The sequence below is a fragment of the Corvus moneduloides genome, unplaced genomic scaffold, assembly GCF_009650955.1.
Source record: "Corvus moneduloides isolate bCorMon1 unplaced genomic scaffold, bCorMon1.pri scaffold_173_arrow_ctg1, whole genome shotgun sequence".
In the NCBI taxonomy this organism is placed as follows: domain Eukaryota; kingdom Metazoa; phylum Chordata; class Aves; order Passeriformes; family Corvidae; genus Corvus; species Corvus moneduloides.
In genome coordinates, this window is record NW_022436914.1 from 1 (window position 1) to 10,000 (window position 10,000).

At 52.0% G+C, this 10,000-nt stretch overlaps 1 protein-coding gene across 1 annotated transcript in view; it reads left to right on the forward strand.

Moving 5' to 3' along the window:
* Nucleotides 1-211: 211 nt before the first annotated feature.
* Nucleotides 212-10,000, forward strand: part of LOC116438927 (nuclear receptor subfamily 2 group F member 6-like) — a 12,495-nt gene continuing 2,706 nt past the window's right edge. Inside the window, exons 1-3 of the mRNA XM_032097949.1 lie at nt 212-544; nt 2,462-2,909; nt 9,342-9,866. Coding sequence (XP_031953840.1) covers nt 212-544; nt 2,462-2,909; nt 9,342-9,866 — 1,306 coding nt within the window. The remainder of the gene's footprint in view (nt 545-2,461; nt 2,910-9,341; nt 9,867-10,000) is intronic.

The window sequence follows — 10,000 nt, forward strand, 5'->3', positions numbered from 1 at the left end:
TTCCTGGAGATCCGTGTCGGGATTTGGGGAGATCCGTGTCGGGATTCCCGGAGATCCGTGTCGGGATTCCTGGAGATCCGTGTCGGGATTTGGGGAGATCCGTGTCGGGATTCCCGGAGATCCGTGTCGGGATTGTGGGAGATCCGTGTCGGGATTGCGGGAGATCCGTGTCGGGATTCCCGGAGATCCGTGTCGGGATTGTGGGAGATCCATGTCGGGATTGTGGGAGATCCGTGTCGGGATTCCCGGAGATCCGTGTCGGGATTCCCAGAGATCCGTGTCGGGATTGCGGGAGATCCGTGTCGGGATTCCCAGAGATCCGTGTCGGGATTCCCAGAGATCCGTGTCGGGATTGCGGGAGATCCGTGTCGGGATTTGGGGAGATCCATGTCGGGATTCCCAGAGATCCGTGTCGGGATTTGGGGAGATCCGTGTCGGGATTGCGGGAGATCCGTGTCGTGATTCTGGGGAGATCCGTGTCGGGATTCCCGGAGATCCGTGTCGGGATTGCGGGAGATCCGTGTCGGGATTCCGGGAGATCCGTGTCGGGATTGCGGGAGATCCGTGTCGGGATTCCCGGAGATCCCTGTCGCGATTCCCGCGGCTCCCGGAGCTTCCCGGCCCGCCTTTATCCCAAATTCATCCCAAATTCCCTTTTCCCGCCCCACTTCCCGCTGGGATGGGATTTCCTGCTGCATTCCTGGGATGGGACCCCCTCCCCTCCTGGAAAATGGGATTGGGGGAGGTGGGGTTGGGAATTCCATGTGGGAATGGCAGCCGGGACCCCTTTTCCAGGGAATTTTGGGAATTTTGGGATGAATCCATGAGCCAGGACCCCTTTTCCAGGGAATTTTGGGAATTTGGGGATGAATCCATGAGCCAGGACCCCTTTTCCAGGGATTTTTGGGAATTTGGGGATGAATCCGTGAGCCAGGACCCCTTTTCCAGGGATTTTTTGAAATTTTGGGATGAATCCATGAGCCAGGACCCCTTTTCCTGGGATTTTTGGGAATTTGGGGATGAATCCATGAGCCAGGACCCCTTTTCCAGGGAATTTTGGGAATTTTGGGATGAATCCATGAGCCAGGACCCCTTTTCCAGGGAATTTTGGGAATTTGGGGATGAATCCATGAGCCAGGACCCCTTTTCCAGGGATTTTTGGGAATTTTGGGATGAATCCATGAGCCAGGACCCCTTTTCCAGGGAATTTTGGGAATTTGGGGATGAATCCGGGAGCCAGGACCCCTTTTCCAAAGAATTCTGGGAATTTTGGGATGAATCCATGAGCCAGGACCCCTTTTCCAGGGAATTTTGGGAATTTTGGGATGAATCCATGAGCCAGGACCCCTTTTCCAGGGAATTTTGGGAATTTTGGGATGAATCCATGAGCCAGGACCCCTTTTCCAGGGATTTTTGGGAATTTGGGGACGGATCCATGAGCCAGGACCCCTTTTCCAGGGAATTTTGGGAATTTGGGGATGAATCCGTGAGCCAGGACCCCTTTTCCAGGGAATTTTGGGAATTTGGGGATGGATCCATGAGCCAGGACCCCTTTTCCAGGGAATTTTGGGAATTTGGGGATGAATCCGGGAGCCAGGACCCCTTTTCCAGGGAATTTTGGGAATTTTGGGATGAATCCATGAGCCAGGACCCCTTTTCCTGGGATTTTTGGGAATTTTGGGATGAATCCGGGAGCCAGGACCCCTTTTCCAGGGATTTTTTGAAATTTTGGGATGAATCCATGAGCCAGGACCCCTTTTCCTGGGATTTTTGGGAATTTGGGGATGAATCCATGAGCCAGGACCCCTTTTCCAGGGATTTTTGGGAATTTGGGGATGAATCTGGGAGCCAGGACCCCTTTTCCAGGGTTTTTTTGAAATTTTGGGATGAATCCATGAGCCAGGACCCCTTTTCCAGGGAATTTTGGGAATTTTGGGATGAATCCATGAGCCAGGACCCCTTTTCCAGGGATTTTTGGGAATTTTGGGATGAATCCATGAGCCAGGACCCCTTTTCCAGGGATTTTTGGGAATTTTGGGATAAATCCGGGAGCCAGGACCCCTTTTCCAGGGATTTTTTGAAATTTTGGGATGAATCCATGAGCCAGGACCCCTTTTCCAGGGAATTTTGGGAATTTGGGGATGAATCCGGGAGCCAGGACCCCTTTTCCAGGGATTTTTGGGAATTTGGGGATGAATCCGGGAGCCAGGACCCCTTTTCCAGGGATTTTTGGGAATTTTGGGATGAATCCATGAGCCAGGACCCCTTTTCCAGGGAATTTTGGGGAATTTTGGGATGGATCCATGAGCCAGGACCCCTTTTCCAGGGAATTTTTGGAATTTGGGGATGAATCCGGGAGCCAGGACCCCTTTTCCAGGGAATTTTGGGAATTTGGGGATGAATCTGGGAGCCAGGACCCCTTTTCCAGGGAATTTTGGGAATTTTGGGATGAATCCATGAGCCAGGACCCCTTTTCCAGGGATTTTGGGAATTTCGGGAACATCCCTCTATCCCGGCATCCCAGAGGATTTGGGAACAGCGCTGCCTCAGGGATTTCCGACCCAACCCCGCAGGAAATTCCTGGAATTCCTTGGAATTCCAAACACATCCATGGGATCCCCAAGGATCCAATCCCGAGAGTTTTCCCGCTTTTCCCGAGGGATGGAATCCCAGAAACATCCATTCCCATAAAATCCCGGCGAGAAAAAGCAGGAAGGGGCTGGAGGAATTCGGGAAATTCAGGAATTCCCAGGATGAAGGGGGTGGGGGGATCTCATTCCCGGGAATTCCGGCTGATCCCGGTGCTTCCCGCAGATCCAACCGGGATTGCCAGATCGACCAACACCACCGCAACCAATGCCAGTACTGCCGCCTCAAGAAGTGCTTCCGAGTGGGAATGAGGAAGGAAGGTATGGAAAAAATTCCCGAGGGATCCCGAGCAATCCTGGGAATCGCCGTTTCCGCCCAAAAAACCCCGTTTTTCCCGCTTTTTTGAGGGATTTTTAGGGGTTTTCCTTCCTTTCCGAGCGCCCCGAGCTCGCCTGGAGTTGGGGTTGGGTTTGAGGGATGGGAGGGATTCCTGGATCCGTGGGAATCCCAAAATTTGCTCCCCGTTCTGGCAGGCGTGGGGGTGGAAATCCCGAAGGATTCCTGGGATGTGGGGTTCGGGATGAGGGGTTTATCCTGAAAATCCTGGGTTTATCCCGAAAATCCTGGGTTTATCCCCCAAAATCCTGGGTTTATCCCGAAAATTATCCCGAAAATCCTGGGTTTATTCTCAAAAATCCTGGGTTTATCCCTGAAAATCCTGGGTTTATTCCCAAAAATCCTGGGTTTATCCCGAAAATCCTGGGTTTATCCCGAAAATTATCCCGAAAATCCTGGGTTTATTCCGAAAATCCTGGGTTTATCCCAAAAATCTTGGGTTTATTCCCAAAAATCCTGGGTTTATCCTGAAAATCCTGGGTTTATCCCAAAAATCTTGGGTTTATTCCCAAAAATCTTGGGTTTATCCCCAAAACTCCTGGGTTTATCCCGAAAATTATCCCGAAAATCCTGGGTTTATCCTGAAAATCCTGGGTTTATCCTGAAAATCCTGGGTTTATCCTGAAAATTATCCCAAAAATCCTGGGTTTATCCTGAAAATCCTGGGTTTATCCCGAAAATTATCCTCAAAAATCCTGGGTTTATCCTGAAATTCCTGGGTTTATCCTTGAAAATCCTGGGTTGATTCCAAAAATCCTGGGTTTATCCTGAAAATTATCCCGAAAATCCTGGGTTTATTCCCAAAAATCTTGGGTTTATCCTGAAAATCCTGGGTTTATCCTGAAAATTATCCCAAAACTCCTGGGTTTATCCTCAAAAATCCTGGGTTTATCCCAAAAATCCTGGGTTTATCCTGAAAATTATCCCGAAAATCCTGGGTTTATCCCAAAAATCCTGGGTTTATCCCGAAAATCCTGGGTTTATCCCGAAAATTATCCTGAAAATCCTGGGTTTATCCCAAAAATCCTGGGTTTATCCCGAAAATCCTGGGTTTATCCTGAAAATTATCCCAAAAATCCTGGGTTTATCCTGAAAATCCTGGGTTTATCGTGATAATCCTCGGTTTATCCCGAAAATTATCTCGAAAATCCTGGGTTTATCCCGAAAATCCTGGGTTTATCCTGAAAATTATCCTGAAAATCCTGGGTTTATCCCAAAAATCCTGGGTTTATCCCAAAAATTATCCCAAAAATCCTGGGTTTATCCCGAAAATCCTGGGTTTATCCCAAAAATTATCCTCAAAAATCCTGGGTTTATCCTGAAATTCCTGGGTTTATCCTTGAAAATCCTGGGTTGATTCCAAAAATCCTGGGTTTATCTTGAAAATTATCCCGAAAATCCTGAGTTTATCCCAAAAATCTTGGGTTTATTCCCAAAAATCCTGGGTTTATCCTGAAAATCCTGGGTTTATTCTCAAAATTCCTGGGTTTATCCCGAAAATCCTGGGTTTATCCCGAAAATTATCCCGAAAATCCTGGGTTTATCCTGAAAATCCTGGGTTTATTCCTAAAAAACCCAGGTTTATCCCTGAAAATCCCAGATTTACGCCCAAATCCTCAGGTTTATCCCTAAAAATCTCGGCTTTATCCCTAAACCCCCAGGTTTATCCAAAATTCCCAGGTTTATCCCTAAAATCCTAGGTTTATCCCCCAAAATTCCCATTTTTATCCCTCAAAATTCCCAGGTTTATCCCAAAATCCCGGGTTTATCCCTAGAAATCCCAGATTTATCCCCAAATCCCCAGGTTTATCCCCCTAATTCTCAGGTTTATCCCTAAAAATCCCGGATTTACGCCCAAATCCTCAGGTTTATCCCTAAAAATCTCGGCTTTATCCCTAAACCCCCAGATTTATCCCCAAATTTCCAGGTTTATCCCCCAAAATTCCCATTTTTATCCCCCAAAATTCCCAGGTTTATCCCCAAAAATCCCGGGTTTATCCCTAAAAATCCCAGGTTCATTCCAAAATTCCCAGGTTTATCCCAAAATTCCGGGATGATTCTGGGGACGTTTCCCTGCTGCCGGGATTCTCCGTTCCACAACCGCTGGCAAAGCTCCGTGGGACGCCGAGAACCTCAGGGGATCGGGATGAAGATCCTGTAGGATTCTGTGGGGTTGGGATCAAGATCCTGTGGGATCTGTGTGGGATCGGGATGAAGATCCAGTAGGATCTGGATTTGTGGGATCGGGAAAAGATGGAGTAGGATTCCGTGGGGTCGGGATGAAGATCCAGCAGGATCCGTGTGGGATCGGGATGAAGAGGGAGTAGGATCCCTGTGGGATTGGGATGAAGATCCCGTAGGATTCTGTGGGATCAAGATGAAGATCCAGCAGGATTCTGTGGGATCGGGATGAAGATCCCGTAGGATTCTGTGGGGTTGGGATGAAGATCCAGCAGGATCCATGTGGGATCAGGATGAAGAGGGAGTAGGATCCCTGTGGGATTGGGATGAAGATCCCGTAGGATTCTGTGGGATCGGGATGAAGATCCCGTAGGATTCTGTGGGATCGGGATGAAGATCCAGCAGGATCCGTGTGGGATCAGGATGAAGAGGGAGTAGGATCCCTGTGGGATTGGGATGAAGATCCCGTAGGATTCTGTGGGATCGGGATGAAGATCCCGTAGGATTCTGTGGGGTTGGGATGAAGATCCTGTAGGATTCTGTGGGATCGGGATGAAGATCCCGTAGGATTCTGTGGGATTGGGATGAAGATCCCGTAGGATTCTGTGGGATCGGGATGAAGATCCAGCAGGATCCATGTGGGATCAGGATGAAGAGGGAGTAGGATCCCTGTGGGATTGGGATGAAGATCCCATAGGATTCTGTGGGATCGGGATGAAGATCCCATAGGATTCTGTGGGGTTGGGATGAAGAGGGAGTAGGATCCCTGTGGGATTGGGATGAAGATCCCGTAGGATTTTGTGTGGGATTGGGATGAAGATCCAGCAGGATCCGTGTGGGATCGGGATGAAGATCCCGTAGGATCCCTGTGGGATTGGGATGAAGATCCCGTAGGATTTTGTGTGGGATCGGGATGAAGATCCCGTAGGATTCTGTGGGATCAACATGAAGATCCAGCAGGATCTGTGTGGGATTGGGATGAAGATCCCGCAGGATCTGGATCTGTGGGATTGGGAAAAGACGGAGTAGGATTCTGTGGGATCAGGATGAAGATCCAGTAGGATTCTATGGGGTTGGGACAAAGATCCAGTAGGATCCATATGAGATTGGGATGAAGATCCTGTAGGATTCTGTGGGATCGGGATGAAGATCCAGCGGGATCCCTGTGGGATCGGGATGAAGATCCCGTAAGATTCTATGGGGTTGGGATGAAGATCCAGCAGGATCTGGATCTGTGGGGTTGGGATGAAGATCCAGCGGGATCCATGTGGGATTGGGATGAAGATCCAGTAGGATCTGGATCTGTGGGGTTGGGATGAAGATCCAGCGGGATCCATGTGGGATTGGGATGAAGATCCAGTAGGATTCTATGGGGTTGGGAAAAAGATCCAGTAGGATCCGGCTCTGTGGGATCAGGAAAAGATGGAGTAGGATTCTATGGGGTTGGGATGAAGATCCGGCAGGATCTGGATTGTGGGATCGGGACAAAGATGGAGCAGGATCCGTGTGGGATCAGGATGAAGATCCAGCAGGATCCTTGTGGGATCGGGATAAAGATCCTGTAGGATTCTGTGGGGTTGGGACGAAGATCCAATTGGATTCTATGGGATCAGGACAAAGATGGAGTAGGATCTGTGTGGGATCGGGATAAAGTTCCCATAGGATTCTGTGGGACTGGGACAAAGATCCAGTAGGATCTGGATCTGTGGGATCGACACAAAGATGCAGCAGGATCCGTGTGGGATCGGGATGAAGAGGGAGTAGGATTCTGTGGGATTGGGATGAAGATCCTGTAGGATTCTGTGGGGTTGGGACAACTGCTTTTCCTGGTGCTCCAGGACCGGGATCGGGGTCATCCATTGGGAAAGATCTGGGATGAGTTTGGGGAGCTTTTCCTGGTGCTCCAAGGCCACGATTGGGGTCCCTCAGGTGGGTTCATCCATTGGGATAGAGATCGGATGGATTTGAAGAGCTTTTCTTGGTGCTCCAAGCCTGGGATCGGGGTCATCCATCGGGAAAGATCTGGGATGAGCTTGGGAGCTTTTCCTGGTGCTCCAGGACCGCGATCGGGGTTCTTGGGAATGCTCCGAGGTGATTTTGGGGAGCTTTTCCTGGTGCTCCAAGGCCACGATTGGGGTCCCTCAGGTGGGTTCATCCATTGGGATGGAGATCGGATGGATTTGGGGAGCTTTTCCTGGTGCTCCAGGACCGGGATCGGGGTCATCCATCGGGAAAGATCTGGGATGAGTTTGGGGAGCTTTTCCTGCTGCTCCAGGACCGGGATCGGGGTTCTTGGGAATGCTCCGAGGTGATTTTGGGGAGCTTTTCCTGCTGCTCCAGGACCGGGATCGGGGTCATCCATTGGGAAAGGTTTGGGATGAGTTTGGGGAGCTTTTCCTGGTGCTCCAAGGCCACAATTGGGGTCCCTCAGGTGGGTTCATCCATTGGGATGGAGATCGGATGGATTTGAGGAGTTTTTCTTGGTGCTCCAAGCCTGGGATCGGGGTCATCCATCGGGAAAGATCTGGGATGAGCTTGGGGAGCTTTTCCTGCTGCTCCAGGACCGCGATCGGGGTTCTTGGGAATGCTCCGAGGTGATTTTGGGGAGTTTTTCCTGGTGCTCCAAGGCCACGATTGGGGTTCATCCATCAGGAAAGATCTGGGATGAGTTTGGGGAGCTTTTCCTGGTGCTCCAAGGCCACGATTGGGGTCCCTCAGGTGGGTTCATCCATTGGGATGGAGATCGGATGGATTTGAAGAGCTTTTCCTGGTGCTCCAAGCCTGGGATCGGGGTCATCCATCGGGAAAGATCTGGGATGAGCTTGGGGAGCTTTTCCTGGTGCTCCAGGACCGCGATTGGGGTTCTTGGGAATGCTCCGAGGTGATTTTGGGGAGCTTTTCCTGGTGCTCCAAGGCCACGATCGGGGTCATCCATTGGGAAAGATCTGGGATGAGTTTGGGGAGCTTTTCCTGGTGCTCCAAGGCCACAATTGGGGTTCATCCATCAGGAAAGATCTGGGATGAGTTTGGGGAGCTTTTCCTGGTGCTCCAAGCCCGGCATCGGGGTTATCCAGGTGGGTTCATCCATTGGGATGGAGATCGGATGGATTTGGGGAGCTTTTCCTGGTGCTCCAGGACCGCGATCGGGGTTCTTGGGAATGCTCCGAGGTGATTTTGGGGAGCTTTTCCTGGTGCTCCAGGACCGGGATCGGGGTCATCCATTGGGAAAGGTTTGGGATGAGTTTGGGGAGCTTTTCCTGGTGCTCCAAGGCCACGATTGGGGTCCCTCAGGTGGGTTCATCCATTGGGATGGAGATCGGATGGATTTGAGGAGTTTTTCTTGGTGCTCCAAGACCGGGATCGGGGTCATCCATCGGGAAAGATCTGGGATGAGCTTGGGGAGCTTTTCCTGCTGCTCCAGGACCGCGATCGGGGTTCTTGGGAATGCTCCGAGGTGATTTTGGGGAGTTTTTCCTGGTGCTCCAGGACCGGGATCGGGGTCATCCATCGGGAAAGATTTGGGATGAGTTTGGGGAGCTTTTCCTGGTGCTCCAAGGCCACAATTGGGGTTCATCCATCAGGAAAGATCTGGGATGAGCTTGGGGAGCTTTTCCTGGTGCTCCAAGGCCACAATTGGGGTTCATCCATTGGGAAAGATCTGGGATGAGTTTGGGGAGCTTTTCCTGGTGCTCCAAGCCCGGCATCGGGGTTATCCAGGTGGGTTCATCCATTGGGATGGAGATCGGATGGATTTGAGGAGTTTTTCCTGGTGCTCCAGGACCGCGATCGGGGTTCTTGGGAATGCTCCGAGGTGATTTTGGGGAGCTTTTCCTGGTGCTCCAGGACCGGGATCGGGGTCATCCATTGGGAAAGGTTTGGGATGAGTTTGGGGAGCTTTTCCTGGTGCTCCAAGGCCACGATTGGGGTCCCTCAGGTGGGTTCATCCATTGGGATAGAGATCGGATGGATTTGAAGAGCTTTTCCTGGTGCTCCAAGCCTGGGATCGGGGTCATCCATCGGGAAAGATCTGGGATGAGCTTGGGAGCTTTTCCTGGTGCTCCAGGACCGGGATCGGGGTTCTTGGGAATGCTCCGAGGTGATTTTGGGGACCTTTTCCCCGTACCCCGCGCCCCCGATGGGGCTCACCCAGCCGCGTTTGTCCTCTCGCCCCGCAGCCGTGCAGCGGGGCCGCATCCCGCCCAGCCACTCCAGCAGCAGCCCCAACCCCATTCCCAGCGGCGAATACTTCAACGGGCAGCCGGTGTCGGAGCTGATTTCCCAACTCCTCCGCGCTGAGCCGTACCCGGCCGCCCGCTACGGCTCCCAGTACGCCCAGCAGGGCAGCGTGATGGGCATCGACAACATCTGCGAGCTGGCCGCCCGCTTGCTCTTCAGCACCGTGGAGTGGGCCCGGAACATTCCCTTCTTCCCGGAGCTTCCCGTCTCCGACCAAGTGGCGCTGCTGCGGCTGAGCTGGAGCGAGCTCTTCGTGCTCAACGCGGCGCAGTCGGCGCTGCCGCTGCACATGGCGCCGCTGCTGGCGGCCGCCGGCTTCCACGCCTCGCCCATGTCGGCCGAGAGGGTCGTGTCCTTCATGGATCAGATCCGCGTTTTCCAGGAGCAGGTGGAGAAGCTCAACCGGCTGCAGGTGGATTCGGCCGAGTACAGCTGCCTCAAGGCCATCGCGCTCTTCACGCCCGGTAGGGGTTGGGGGCTTCAGCTGGAATGAGGTGGGAGGGGGTTTTCCTGGATTTTTCCGAGGGTTTGGGGGGGTTGGGAATGAGTAGGGAGGGGTTTTTCCGGGTTTTTCCAGGTTTTCCTGACGGCTCCCGAG